Source organism: Zootoca vivipara, chromosome 12 (genome assembly GCF_965207765.1).
Source record: "Zootoca vivipara chromosome 12, rZooViv2.hap1.1, whole genome shotgun sequence".
Taxonomy (NCBI): domain Eukaryota; kingdom Metazoa; phylum Chordata; class Lepidosauria; order Squamata; family Lacertidae; genus Zootoca; species Zootoca vivipara.
Window position 1 is genome coordinate 4,407,244 of NC_142595.1, and position 15,121 is coordinate 4,422,364.

General features: G+C 43.4%; 1 protein-coding gene across 3 annotated transcripts in view; it reads right to left on the reverse strand.

Moving 5' to 3' along the window:
- The window catches only part of TEX10 (testis expressed 10), a 33,021-nt gene extending 22,220 nt beyond the window's left edge, over positions 1–10,801 (reverse strand). The window contains exons 1-8 of one of the 3 annotated variants that reach the window (XM_060282147.2): positions 10,756–10,800; positions 7,687–7,790; positions 7,271–7,460; positions 5,355–6,067; positions 4,637–4,883; positions 4,357–4,469; positions 3,392–3,651; positions 615–750 (exon numbers count right to left, since the gene is read on the reverse strand). In XM_060282147.2, the coding sequence (XP_060138130.1) occupies positions 615–750; positions 3,392–3,651; positions 4,357–4,469; positions 4,637–4,883; positions 5,355–6,067; positions 7,271–7,450 (1,649 nt within the window). In that variant the 5' untranslated portion in view covers positions 7,451–7,460; positions 7,687–7,790; positions 10,756–10,800. Of the gene's footprint in view, positions 1–614; positions 751–3,391; positions 3,652–4,356; positions 4,470–4,636; positions 4,884–5,354; positions 6,068–7,270; positions 7,461–7,686; positions 7,791–10,297 lie in introns of all 3 variants that reach the window. The other 2 variants (XM_088655928.1, XM_035134216.3) reach the window with 2 other exon arrangements.
- Positions 10,802–15,121: the final 4,320 nt, after the last annotated feature.

The window sequence follows — 15,121 nt, forward strand, 5'->3', positions numbered from 1 at the left end:
AGGGACCCCTGACCATTAGGTCCAGTCGTGACCGACTCTGGGGTTGCGCGCTCATCTCGTGTATAGCTTCCAGGTCATGTGGCCAGCATGACAAAGCCGCTTCTGGCAAACCAGAGCAGCACATGGAAACGCCGTTTACCTTCCCGCTGTCGCGGTTCCTATTTACCTACTTGCATTTTTGACGAACTTTCGAACTGCTAGGTTGGCAGGAGCTGGGACCAAGCAACGGGAGCTCACCCCGTCACAGGGATTCGAACCGCCGACCTTCTGATCAGCAAGCCCTAGGCTCAGTGGTTTAACCACAGCGTCACCTGGGTCCTTAGCATTGTACAAATATTCTGATAACCAGCTTTATCATTTTTCTTGTGAATGTAACTTTCTTTATAAATTTATATACAGCCCTTCATCCGAGGTAAACAGGCCAGTTATATACAATATAAACATCCCATGCCAGCCTTGGTTTGGTTTAGTTTTTATGTGTTTGTCTGATAAAGTTCTATTCTGTTATTTGGGTTATATGGACAAATATTTTATTTTTTAAAAATCAAGATAAAGTCTAGTTTATACTTTGCGAAATTGAACTGAAAGCTGGAATTGGGGGGGGGGGATGTTACCTGTTCGTATGAAGGTTCAACTCTTCCTTCTGATAAACTCTGCTAAAAAAATTCAAAAGCAATGTACGAATAGGGAAAGAAAGGTTTCTTTGCTGGTAAAGAGCATACACGGCTTTCATTAGCGTCTCTGCTGCCACTAAGAAGGAAGACAAATGAAAAATGTTTTACCTCCTCTCCGTTCTTTGGAACAAGTTTTCAGCAATTTTTTGCACTAAACCACACATCTAAAATGGGTAACTATGAAACCAAAGCAAGGGCCAGTGTGGCATCAAATGCAATTGTGTGGATTTTATTGTATATTCATGCTAGAGTGTCTTGACATCTCAAGGCACAAATACACCCCCACTCCCACATACATACATATATATATATGTGTGTGTGTATGTGTGATTTATTAGTCATTTTCTTTTTGGCATGGCAACTCAAAGAGACTTATTAAAACTAAGTTACATACATTAAAAGGGGGAAATACAGCAAAACATTATGCCCACTCTAAAGGCCAAAGATAGTTAAAAGCCAATGGGCTGGTTAAAAATAATAATGCTTTCACCTGGTGCCTGAAAATATGTAACGATGGCACCAAGTGAGCCTCCCTGGGGAAAGCCTTCCACAAAGAGGGAGTCACCACTGAAAAGGCGACTTCCCCCTGCAAGCATCACAAACGCCCACAATCCTTCCATGCCACTTTGCCCTCGTAAAATCCTTCTTACATGCAAAAAGAGTGCACGCCTTATCCAACATATCTTACGTCCAAGTTCCCTAGCCTGCCATCACAAATATACGTACATATAGTATACAAGTATTCCTGTACCACAATATGTGCACAAAAACATTTAAAAAACTTTGAAAACAGAATTACACTGACTGGCTAGTGAAAAGGCTTCAAGCAGCTGCCTAAAAGACCTGTTGGCATAAAAGTATATATTCTTCCACTTCTTGCCTGCAAATGTTGGCAAACCGAAAATTGCATCATTTGCAAAAATAAAAAAATTCCTTCAGTAGCACCTTAAAGACCAACTAAGTATTTATTTTGGTATGAGCTTTCGTGTGCATGTACACTTCATCAGATACACTGAAACAGAGATCACCAGACCCTTATGTATATTCAGAGGGTGGGGGTGATGGGAATGGGTGATGGGCTGATAGGAGTGGTAAACCTGTAGATGACTGTTAACAACTGTTAATGACTGCAATTGGTATTGGGGGGGGAGCAAGGGCTGAGGTGCTAAGGAAAGCTTGATCATGTATAATGAGATAAGAATCCTATGTCTCTGTTCATTCCAGGTGGCTCCATGGTTTTAAGCTTGCTAATGAGTTGCAATTCAGCAACTTGCTCTTTCCAGTTTGTTTCTGAAATTTTTCTGTAATAAAACAGCTGCTTTGAGATCTTGTATAGAATGTCCTGGGAGATTGAAGTGTTCTCCTACTGGTTAGCTAGTACCAAAATAAAAACTTAGTTGTCTTTAAGGTGCTACTGAAGGAATTTTTTTATCATCATTTGCAGTTCACCTTCCTCAATACAGTACACTCCCCTGAGCAGCTGAGTTTCTAGCTAGGGAGGGGGAGGGACAAGGATAGTGCTGTGGCACCACTGGTTTGTATGTCAGCTCCTTTGCCCCCTAGATTTCAATATGGCTCAGTAATTTCTGTGGAATATGGAAGGGAAGCTGTCAGGACATCAAATAACAGATCTGGGCTTTTAACAGCCCCATATTATATATTATGATTTTATTTATTGCCTTTCTATCCCACCTTTCCTAGGCAAAGTATCATATTTCAGCCTGATGCCCTGAATTTACACAAGAGGGGGGGACCTTATTTCAATAAATGCTGAAGTATGTGAACCATGAAATAAAATCTGAATTTCTCTATAAAGGCTAGTGAAACATATATTAGCTACCAGGTTTATGTTATTTAAAAGGTTACTTTACACATCTCTTTTTGCACTCTGGAAACATGACCATATATTTTACACTTGCAGGTTGCTTCAACTATTAAAAATGCATGCACTATTGTTTTTTCACGCTTGCTTTTTAGAAGGGCAAAGTAGCAAACAAAACACATGTTGAAAAATAAGGAGGAAACAAGTTGCATTCGCCCCAGTTCTATAAGGGTGAAACCACCTCAGCTTCCTCAGCAGCAATTTCAGCGTGGGGCCGGGGCCAACATAGCTCATTCCTCCCTACACGCGCCAGCAGTGGAGGGACTTAGGAGCGGTGGTTTCACTTGTGATATACCACCAGGTGAAGGTGCCATCGTGCTCTGGCCCTCAAACAAGTACTGGGTGATGTATTTGATGCATCACCCAGACCTAATTTCATTATAAGAATGTCATAGCTGTGTCAGTCTTGCATATAACTTACAAAATTTGCCTTGTCTTCCAATTCTAAGCTTACAATAAAATCCACTGCTGGTAACTTCCTTATTGAACATCATGAGAGGTGGGGGGGAATCTAAACATTTCTAAAATCTAGTACCTGTAAGCATATTCAAATGGAGAATCTATCACTGCAAAACGATGCATGCAACCATTTTTCCTGCTGCTAACCCTTGCTACAAACAGTGGTTTGGCACCACAGTGAGTTCTGAAATATAAAAAGGGTGCATGTCCTGATCATATCTTTTATGGTTAGGAGAGGAGGTGAACTGTATTAATCTACGGCACAAAACTGCTCTAAATCACTTCTGGGTTGTCTCACTAAAGGGAAGTAATGCAAATAGCCTAGAAAAATGCCACATATTGGTAAATGCATAGACAAAGACTCAGTGGGTCTTACCTTTGTTTATTTGTATCTGCAGAAGTCTCCAAGTCACTTTGAGCAATTTATTCAATTGCTTACTGTTTAACTTACAGCCATTGTGAAGGGGGAGCTTACAACCATCGTGGAGGGTCTCTATCACAAACTTTCTAATCATATCTAGCCAATGAGAATCCATTTGCAGTGTTGAAGCACTCGCCAATGAGACCATGATTTCACATAAGGTTAAATTCAACATGAGATGATCAATGTTTGACGATGCCATACAATACTTGTTGCTAAATGAAAGACAGAGAAGTGTTTATGAAAACTGGCACAAAGCATTATTCAATAGTGAAAAATTCTACTGGGGCCCATAACTCTATAGATATTTCAAATAAGAAGGCATATACTCCAAAGCGTTGTTTCAACAGTTTCCACTGCAACAGTGGAAGAGTAAGCTTCTGAATTTCTGCGGGTGGTAATGCCAAAAAGCAGGAGGAAACCTTGCAAACCCAAGGTTCACTGGGGACTATTCCTGGAAAACTGTAATTTAGCACGTATTTGAACAACTGCCAGTATAAGAGACAAGTGCTGGTTGCATAAATTGCTTTCATCCACATAGGACAAGCACAAATTACTACAGAGTACACAGGTATTTCTCTCCAGTGAGTTGGAATATGCTGTTCCATACATCAAAACACATCAAAAAAACACAACTCAATCAGATTTATTGTCTGAAAATATGCTCTTATGAACAAAACTGCATTTTGTATTACTTATAAAGGAATTACAGTTACTCTGAGTTAACAAAAAAAAATTCCTTAGTGAGGATTACTGGGGGGAGAAAAATGCCTGTTGACCAACGAACTGCTGAGCTCTCTCCACTGCTACTCCAGGATTTTTTCTATGGTTGTGGAAATTTAAGAACTCTGTTCACAACGTACTGATTATCTGAAAAAGGAACCACTCAACTCTGACTCTCCTGGTCTTATAAGCAATACCTTTTCAAGGGCTCTTTCTTTCGGTGCTTGCTTGCTTCTTGGAAAGAGTAAGGAAAGCGAGACATGAAATGGTGCTTGAAATCATTCAGGTAATTTGCTCGAACCCACGCTTCCTGTAAGAAAGACACCACACATTAATAATTTTCTCCAAGTGCTAAGAGTTTTAAGGAAAAGTATACAAATAGAAAGATCATAAGGGTCTAATTTATGGGTTCTTTCCAGAGTTGATTAGTTAAGAGGACAAGGATGCAAATAATTTCCTGTAACTTCCATTTCTTACCATCTCATCCAGATCTTCATTTTGCTTTACAAGCTTCCACAACAGGTATACGATACCAAGTACTTGCTCCATTAACTGCTGAGATCCAGGTTCCAGAAGATTTCCAAGAATGGGAGTCGCAAATTGTGCAGGCGATGCTTCAATCCAACAATTAAGCAGCAATGGAATTATAATTTGAATAAATCGTTTTAGATTCTCAGGAGATGACAGGCCATTTTCAACACTGCCTGTCATACTTACCAAAGACCTAGAACAAAGGCCAAAACATTCTTTACAAAACTACTGCACAGAAAGCAATGTATTTACACCTATAATTCTATGCACACAGACCCAGAATAAGCCCTGTTTGACACAGGAAGACTTATTTTGAAGTAGTATACATCCAGCTGTATGAGCATGTATGAAAGCTGGTCAGGTTAACAGCCTTACTCATTTATACAAAACGATGTCAATTTGGAGGAGACCACATACAGGTTATTTACAGTTATAATTGTGCTTTTATTCTTACATTGCTCCATGAAAGTGAGTGATTCATGAGAAACACGAATAGGCAGTAGCTAATGAAAACCCAGCCTCAATTACACTCATTTGGATGCAGAAAGGTGGGAGCCACAACCCTTGATGCACAAGCGTAACTTGTGGGGCACCCATATGAATGGCAGCCCAAGTCTGCAGTCTTCTCAAAAGAGAAACATGTTGTAAGCACACTATTTCTTACCTTAGCCTGAAGGATGAATGAATTCTGAGCTGTGGGCCACCATTTTCATACAACTGGATGTGCTGCTGGCCACTGGCATATTCCTGCCATTTAACATGCAATGAGTTTCTTGGTACTTGTGGGCTGTCATTAGGCTCTTGTAGCCCTTCACTGTCGGTTTCTAATTCACTGGATCCTTCCACCAGCACCTGAAGGAACTTTCGGAGCCTGACCAATACATTAAGCCTCCATTGCTGGGAAGTGACCCTACGATTAGGATTAACAGACAGCATCCAGCACATTTTCTCTTTGTTTTTCAGTTGTTTTGACAGTTGTTGATGAGAAATAAGTTCCACAAAGTTATTCAGCAACACACTACTGCGATCCATCAGGAGAGTAGGGTATTCCTCCAACAGAATGTCCAATACCTTCAAAGAATCCTCCTGAATTCCTTCACTGATATGAGTCATGGCACTGGAAAGATGTGCACTAAGTAATGGGAAAAATGGAGAGATGTGTTCAGCTCGTATTTTTGGAGCCAAGAACTTAAGGAGGCAGATTGCTGCTGCTCGTACAGCAGAATCTTTGTCTGTAAACACAGCTGCCAGCTCACTTAGTATATTTGAAAGGTGTGCATCAATGATGAATGGATACTGCGACAGCAGATCTTTGAGTCCAAAAAGGGCACTTTGTTTAACTCCTGCACTATAGTGGTTCATTTGTGAAAGCAGATCCTAGAAGAAATACAGAGTTGGTAATTGCTTGAAAAACTATTTACATCACAAACTTACAACTATTACACTTGTCTTTGAAAGGTTTTATACACTTCCAAAGCAAGAAATAAAAGCAACCTTCACACTAGCACAGCAAAAACAAAGCAATACAATGTTAAGAAACCATTGCACAACTGGGGGAAATAAGCTCACATATTTCAGTTAAGTGTACCTATTTCTGCACAGACTTAGGGTGCATACATCAAAACCAACATTTCTCAAAGGCGGAGCTAGATGTCACCTTTGCTGTTTAATCGATGTTTAGAAATTACTGCTGATTATCAACAATGGTCGCAAGGGTCATTCAAATAACCAGGAGTCTTGACAGACTAGACCTGGAAGATGGGCGTAATACAAACTACAGTGGTACCTCCGTTTACAAACAGCCCCATTTACGAACGCCTCCGTTTACGAACGCCGCGGACCCGGAAGTGTTTTCATCTGGGTTCCGCGGCGTCAGATGTGCAGATGCGATCTGCGCAGCGCGTGCGTGTGCAGAAGCGCTCTATTGGCACTTTGCGCACGCGCATAAGCGTGCCTTCGGGGAGCGAATGCCTCCGTTTACGAACGCCTCCGTGGAACAGATCGCGTTAGTAAACCGAGGTTCCACTGTACCTGAGAATCTCAATGCATTTCAAGAGGGAGCATACTCATGGTGCAACCTTGGGCAAATCAACTCTTATAGAACTCTCCTCTTCTAAAGGCACTGATGGCTTCACCACTGTTGGAATTTCGCCACATGGTGAAGACACTTTATGACAGAAAGCAGTATTTAAAAGCATCTAACAATACAACTCATGAGATGGAGATGTTGAACACCCCTGATATAGCTTTGGGTTAAGGAAGCTCACCTCATGATAACAAAGACACAGTAAGAGACTATTAGCTGAGGTTGTAATGTAAGGTATTCAGCAAGGATCCTTGTAACTCTGATTTCAGCTTAACAATAATGCTAAAATTAAAAAGATCAGGTATTTTGATATTTATTGTCTTCTCCAACTTATCTATGTAGCTTTCCAGATTCCTAGATATGTTTTGGCATCTCCAGTAGTATGATAACCCTTGACAAAAAGCTCACACTATTTCAAAATTAGTCTCACAGATGCTAATGAACTCAAAAGTGCAACAATAATTGCTGGCATATAAATTTGCATTTCACTGTACCTTTATGTTAAGCTTTCTATTATTTGTTGGAAGCACTCCATCCTCTCTAAGCTGCTCAGATAGATGTATGGCTCTTGTTTTGAAGTTTGTATCTGTTGCATTTTCTAGTCTAGGCTTCTTTTTTCCAACTTTTAGCTTCACCTTATGAAAATCTTCTTGATGTTTCCTTTTCTTTGTCATTTTGAAGCCACTGTAGAAAAATATAGATAGTTGAACAAGTATGTTTAAGGGGGGAAAGTTCCTGCAACTAAACTGAGCAAACAATTACTCAGACTCAATTTTTGAAAACAAAGTCAATTTCTGGTTTTCTTCAGAGTCCGCAACATTATCTAAAAAGAAATTGCAAAATTTACACCCTTATGCTAGCCACCTGGAAATCTAGAAAAGGCTGCCTTCTTCATGGCATTGCAGCTTACCTGATGAAGTTTCTCTTGGGTTCAAGATGAAGTTACAATAGATCCAACTCCGAAAATTCAGAGTGTAAGGTACTGCGATGGATGGCAAGAGAAATTCTGTGCATCTGCACATGCAAAGGGTTCACAACAGAGAACACTTATCAATACCAACATAGCCTAGCACCTTCACATTTTTAAAAAGAGGTATTACTTTCCCAAATATGAACACTTAAACCTTACAATAAACCAAGTTATAATGCGAAATGGAAAGGCATATTCCCTTTGTCAACAATAAAATCTAATGTAGGAGTTCCTGTATATGATGAGTGTGTGTCCATGAGCATGCAAGATAAAAAAAAACCTTGAATATTTTTTTTGAAATTATGGTCTGATATGCTGTGTGGTGAAGGTGGGTTGCTACCATGGCACCTACATTTTCATTTATTTTTAGTGAGAGAGCATGCATAGAAAAATATATTCAGTGAAAAATCAAATTATTCCAGCTTTTAGTAAAAAGCAGATTAACAGTTGAAGGCTTTTACATGCATCCCCCCACTGAAGCGAGGGTTATGTTCAAGGCCCCTGTGCGCATATCTGAAATTGCATAAAGTGGGGAGCACCCTTTAATGCTCTCTTTCTCTGCCACTCTCTCTGCAATCCATACCAAAAATACTGTATTCAAAAAAAATCCACAACTAGAATTGAAGCTCTGGGGCCATCAGGAGGCTGGAGGACACGCAGGAAAGTGACGGCTGCTACTACTGCGCTACCCTGCACATCAGCTGTCAAGGCGGGGAGGCTGAGCAGCCTAAATAAAGTCCCATTGCAACTCTGGTCTCTTCGGGGCTTTCTCTGCCCTTACTGACACCCTCTTTGGGCTCTGGGGAAGGTCTCCCTGCTTTCCAGCTCTCTCCTGCCATTTCTGGGTTTAAACTAAATTATTTTATTATTTCCCAACGACTGCCCATTAGTGAGGCGATGCCTGTACCGGTATTAGTGAACAGCATTGAATGCAAACTGGGAAATTTTTGGTTCAAAAGTCACTCCCTCTAAGAGTTAAGCTGCAAATCTGTACAGTATTTAGACTGCTTGCTTCAGACCACAGGAGGAAGATCACATAACCAAAAACTCAACCAGATAAAAACAGAATTTATCAGCAATCAGGAAGTTAAGGTGCCTGGAAGAAGGGTTTTAGACTAACCTTCAACCTGACACACCAGTTTTCCATGTAAAGGAAACCTTTTTGGATAACTAGAGTGCATGGCTTTTTCAAAGATAAAATAGGGAAGCATATTCTAGCCCAGGCTTCCTCAAACTAAGGCCCAGGGGCCAGATGCGGCCCGTGAGGCTCTTTTATGCGGCCCCCGGCAACCCCCACTCTTAACGTCGTGGCGCGGCTGCCCACTTCCGGGTTGCCGGAGCGTCGGAAATAGCTTGTGTGCATGCATTATTTCCGACACACTTCTGGGCTGGAGGAGGCCCACACGCATGCGCACAAGCTATTTCCGGTGTTTCGTCGACCCGGAAGTGTGCCAGAAATCGCACGTGTATGGGCGCATGCTCCCGCAGCGCGATCGGCGCTGGCAGCACCAGCCCTCGGCGACGTAAGTTTGGGGACCCCTGTTCTAGCCCCCAACTATCAGCCATATTTCTTAGAGCCATTGGGAGGTTACACCCCTGCATAACAACCAATGAAGCAACTGCTGCAGGAAGCTTGCCTTCCCACCTCCCTTCCAGAACACTGGGCCCCAATGGCTGGTTGGCCGGGAAAGCAGAAGGGGAACGCCACACATTGCCATTGGCCCAGAGGAACAAGGGCGGGTGGGCCAAAAGCATCACTTCTGTGCATGCAAAAACCACCAGCAAGGAAAGACCTGCCTGGCAGGAACTGTCACATAAAGGCTTATTTAGAACTCATCACTTTGTTCTGGACATTGCAAAAACTGCTTTTTACCGTTTTTGTCCTCACTTCCGTGTGTGTGTGTGTGTGTGTGTGAAGCTTGCAAGCCTGAGGACAGGGCCTGTCCCTTATTAAGGGAGGTGAATAAATCAGATAAAGGTACAAGAGATGATTTGAAACCAGGGAGGGGGGTGGAGAGAAGTCCAGGGGTTGGGAACCTCTTAAAATATATTGTTTTGTATTTTGGAATAAATGCAGTATGTAAACAAAAACACACTCTCTCTCTCTATATATATATATATATAGTTACAGGTAGGTAGCCATGTTGGTCTGACGTAGTCAAAACAAATTAAAAAATTAAAAAAATCCTTCCAGTAGCACCTTAAGAGACCAAAAAAGTTTGTCATTGGTATGAGCTTTCGTGTGCAAGTATCTGAAGAAGTGTGCATGCACATGAAACTCATACCAATGACAAACTTTGTTGGTCTCTAAGGTGCTACTGGAAGGAATATTTTATTGTGTGTGTGTGTGTGTGTGTGTGTATATATATATATCATATATATCATATATGATATATATATATATATATATATATATATATATATATATATATATATATATATATATAAAATTTGTGTGTGCGATGCCCTGATGCCCTCACGTCTCAGGGCTCTCCCCTAAGCATGATTATCATCAGGGTAATTATTATTATTACTACTACTATTTCCATACCGTCCTTCCGTCTGAGGGTCACAGGACACAGATTTACAATATAAAAACACAAAAGTATAGTATCAAACAAACAAAATACACCCCCCTCCGCGCGCCGGTTTAAAAGGCGAAGAGCCACAGCCCAGCGGGCGGGCAGCGTCCCAGGTAGGGCTGGAGAAGGAACTCCCGCCTATGACCCGGAGAGCCGCCGCCGCTGCCAGCCAGTGCAGACAGTACTGAGCCGGAGGGAACCATTGTCCCGACGCGGCATGAGGCGGACTCCTCGCGTCCCTAGCGGGCCTCCCGCTACCAAGCGAGAAGCAGCAGCAGCAGCGCGGTGGGGGGAGGGGAGGGGCTGTCACGGACCGGAGTGACCAACGGAAAAGAAAGAACAGGGGGCGGCGCCTCCCGGTTGCTACGGAGGCGCCGGCGCAGTGAAAGAAAAAAAGCCCGCTTCTCCGCCCGCCCCAGTTACCAACCTCCTGCACGCGCGGCGGGCACCAAAGGAAACGCGCTCGGGGAGTCCTTCCGGGTCACAAGGTTTCCAGAAGCCGCCCGCCCGCCCAATCAGCAGGGCGGCTGAGGGGAACACGTGATCCCACCTGTTGCGAACTCCACCGGGAACCCTCCTCCAGAGAGGGAGAGGGAGGGCTGACTGGAGAGAGCGCGTGAGGGGAAGGGAGGCATCGCGCCTGGCGCCGCCTTCAGGAGCGGAGGTGGAACAGCAGACTGACAGGGACTCGAGGCATCTTGCAGATAAAAATGAGAGCAGCTAAAAGCAAATACATATACCTGCACTGTACATACCGGTATGTATTTTAAGAAAAAATAAAACATAGATAGAATTAAAACATTATGCACACACACAGAGTATCATTAAAACCAGGGGTCAGCAAGGTTTATCTTGCCTGGGCCGGATCGGTCCTGCGGAGATCCCTCTGTGGGCTGGATTGCGCACGCACGTGAGCACACACGCACATGAGCGCACATGCACAGACACAATTTCTGGCGCCACGGAAGTGAGTCCCTGTGCCACGCTGTAATGGTTTAGCAAGAGCGGGCAACAACCTCCGCAGGCTGCTTCTGGCCCATGGGCTTTAGGTTGCCTACCCTCGATTAAAACCACACAATTGCAATGAAACAACATCACCCCAGCCCTTTCCTTAAAAGCAGCCAGTTCCCCAAAGTCTGTTGGAACAAGAGAGGCTTCGGCTGCTGGCGGAAGGACAAGGAGGCAGCCAGCTTAGCTTCTCCAGGGAGTTTCGAAGTTGTCTGGAAGCAGCCACGAAAATGGCCCTTTCCCACAACCACACCAAGGGTGCCTGTGAGGGTGGAGGGATGGAGAAGAGGGCCTCCGCCAATATCTCTGTACCCGGGTAGGTAGGTATGAGGGAATAGCTTGGACCTAAATCCGTTTACTCTTAATCTGTGCTGTGGGAATTTATGTAAAGGGGGGGTTGCCCCTCCAGCAGATATCATACACACACACACTGACTACCAAAATCAACACAATCACTTCAGCAAATGTCCCCGCAAAACACTTCATCACAGTTTTTCCTCTATTCAAAGGGCTTCTGCTGCACATTACCAAAATGTAACAATTCACTAATAAATGTACAGTATCTACGTACTGGCTCACTGGGAAAACTTTAGAAAGTCATATAAAATCGCTCCAGTATGGATTTGCACCATTCCAACTTTGTCCTGTTCAGGAAAGGAATGGCTTACGAAGGGGGGAGTCTGGGATGTGGGCAGCCATAATCCCTGAAACCTGGGATCAGGTACACAGCAGCCTCTTGCAAGAGGTAACCACTGGCATCCTGGCAAACGTTGTCAGACAGGCAGTCATCCCATGGACAATGGCAAACCTGAAGAAGTGTGCATGCACACGAAAGCTCATACCAAAATAAAAACTTAGTTGGTCTTTAAGGTGCTACTGAAGGATTTTTTTTATTTTGCTTCAACTCAGACCAACACGGCTACCTACCCGCATCCAGGAGTGGATTAGGTTCTTTGTCAGGACAAAGAGGTGTGATTAACTTGGCTTGGGAAACCAGGGACTTGTAAATATTTCTTTTGTCTTGCTTGATGGGTGTGAGGTGGAGGTCAAGGGAAGGATGGGGACAAACCTGCCGCTCAGGTTTCTGTCACCAGACTCTCTCAATTAGTGATGTATGCATTATGTAATTTTAGGGGTGTTGTGGGTATCTTTGTAAAACTGATAAAAGTGGGAGCCATCCTTTGTTCTGGGCTACTTCCTGCTTCTCCCATGTGTTGGGTGGAAGCCCTGTTGCAACAGTTGTTTGAATAAAGACCAGGCCTACTGGCTGCTGTTTTGCTCTATTCATGGCTGGTGTCTTTGGTAATCCAAGTGAGCCCAAGGGTTTTCCTATAACAGCTGCAATTGTATGCACATTTACACATCAGCTGTGTTGTCTGATGACATTTAGACTTGGTGGGGCTGCCATTTATAACCTTGTTTCCCTTTCAAAATGGGGCTTGTGCAGCACTTATTTAAGAACACGTGCCGCAACACATATGCAGAATGCCATAATTGGCTCCTCATAAACAAAAATTAAGACTGAACAGCTTCCATATTAAGGGGGTCGAAGTTCCAAAAGCAGAATTTCCTAAAAGGTGTGAACTTGAACACTTGGTACAAGAGAGTATGGTGTATTGCTCTTGCAGAAAAATTGGTGCACACATTAAGAGACGAGAAACAAAGGAGAAAGACACCCTTGGTGGAGTTTTATTTTGTTCGCAAATACACAGGAAAACCAAAGTCCAGCTCCAAGGGTTTATACGAACTTGTGGATCACATAATAAAAACCTGTTTTACAAATTTATACTCTTATAAGTTGTGGTCATTGCATGGAAATATACGTTTTCATAATGGACATTTGGCGGTCTCTGGGGAAAACTGTTGGATTTATTGGGTATGGGTTACTTTTGTTTCAAAAATATATGCAGTTATTTCGAAAATAATAAAAATAGTATTATTTTCCCACATAGACTATGTGGTCTATACAGATCTCAGGCAGCCTTTCAGCTTAACATGGAACTGAGTGGCTGGATTGCCATCATAACCACAGAAGGAAACTGCACAGCCGGGGCGAAGACCCCTAAAGACAGATGGCTGGGTTTTCCTGGCTATAGGAATATTTTTGGATTGACATTGGCTTTGTGGTGAAGAGAGTCAGAGAACGGAAGATTGACCGAAATGTCTTCAGCAGCCTCAATAAGGTTCAAATTTGATTTGATTCATTATATATCTATTAAATTATATAAATATAATTATATGATGCAAAGTGGCTTACAAACAATAAATAACACAATAGAACATCACAAATACAACATAAATCATATAGAATGAGTAACACATAAAATATAAGATGTAAATATATAAAATAATAATCTGCTTAACATTTCACTTGGTAGGCTATTAATCGGACTAAGTCCAACTGAACTCTGTGGGTATGCTTCCGCACAGGTATTGTCAGGAGTATGGGCAGGAGTCAGGCTCTGGGGCCTGTAGTGCTTTGCAGGACTGGGGCCTGCCTCAGCTTGTGCTGGAGAGGCAAGGAGTGGCCACTCAGGTGAGGCCATTTGATACCTCACTGCACCTGGTGGCAGGACCTGGGTGGGATAAAAGCTCAGCATTTCCCTTCAGCTCTTTGCCACAGCAACGCTACCCCTGCCTGGTTGCCTCTGGCCTCTCGCTCCTTGGACCCTTGCCTTGCCGACGCCTTGATCCTCGATCCTTGGACCTTTGCCTTGCTGACACCTTGCTCCTTGACTCCCAGACCTTCGCCTCTGCCTTGTTCCTTGACCCTGTGACTGCCTGCTACTGGACCCTCAGCCCTGCACCTGTTCCCGCTTCTACACCTCCATCTTGCCTCTGGTCCTGATGTCCCCAGCCAGGGCTTCAACCGCCCGCCGACCGGACCATGACAGGTATGCATAGGAAAATGCTGTTAATGTTCTTTTCATTTTGCTGCTGAGTTGCTGTGTGCTGTGCTGACTGAGCATAGGATATTTAATTGAGCTCATGTCATGAAAAAGGAGGCTTAACAAAAGAACTCACATGATTGAAAGGTAAATCATAAAATATAAAATATGACAAAGAGGAAACAAAAAACATTCTTGCACATCCGAATGCCTCAACTTACGAAGGTTTCGACTTATGAAGTCTGCAAACCCAGAAGTCTTTTTGCCGCGCACATGTTCTGCGCCTATGCAGAAGCAGCGCACGCAGTCTGCACATGCGCAGAAGCGCAAAATCGCGCTTCACGCATGCGCAAAATGGACGCTTCAACAACCGAAGGTTTCAACTTACAAAGAGCGCCACTGAAAGGATCGCCTTCGTAAGTCGAGGTACCACTGTATTGTTGTTGTTGTTATTATTGCCACTATAACTAATAGGAGCGTCTCCACTTCCATCGTTCTGCCCGGACACTGAGGTCCAGTGCCGAGGGCCATCTGGCGGTTCCCTCATTGCGAGAAGCCAAGTTACAGGGAACCAGGCAGAGGGCCTTCTCAGTAGTGGCACCCGCCCTGTGGAATGCCCTCCCAGCAGATGTCAGAGAAAAACAGCTACCAGATTTTTAGACGATATCTGAAGGCATCCCTGTTTAGGGAGGCTTTTAATGTTTAATAGATTATTGTATTTTCTTTTGGAAGCCGCCCAGAGTGGCATTATTTATTATTATTATTAGCCACATTTTTGTACATCTTTATACGGAAGACAGACGAGCCACCGCTGTCCCCGACCCGCCTCGCCTCCTTTAAGCTACTCAGAGGCCGCCGCTGCCCACCTTCCTCTTGGGCTGTCGGCACGCAAGTGAC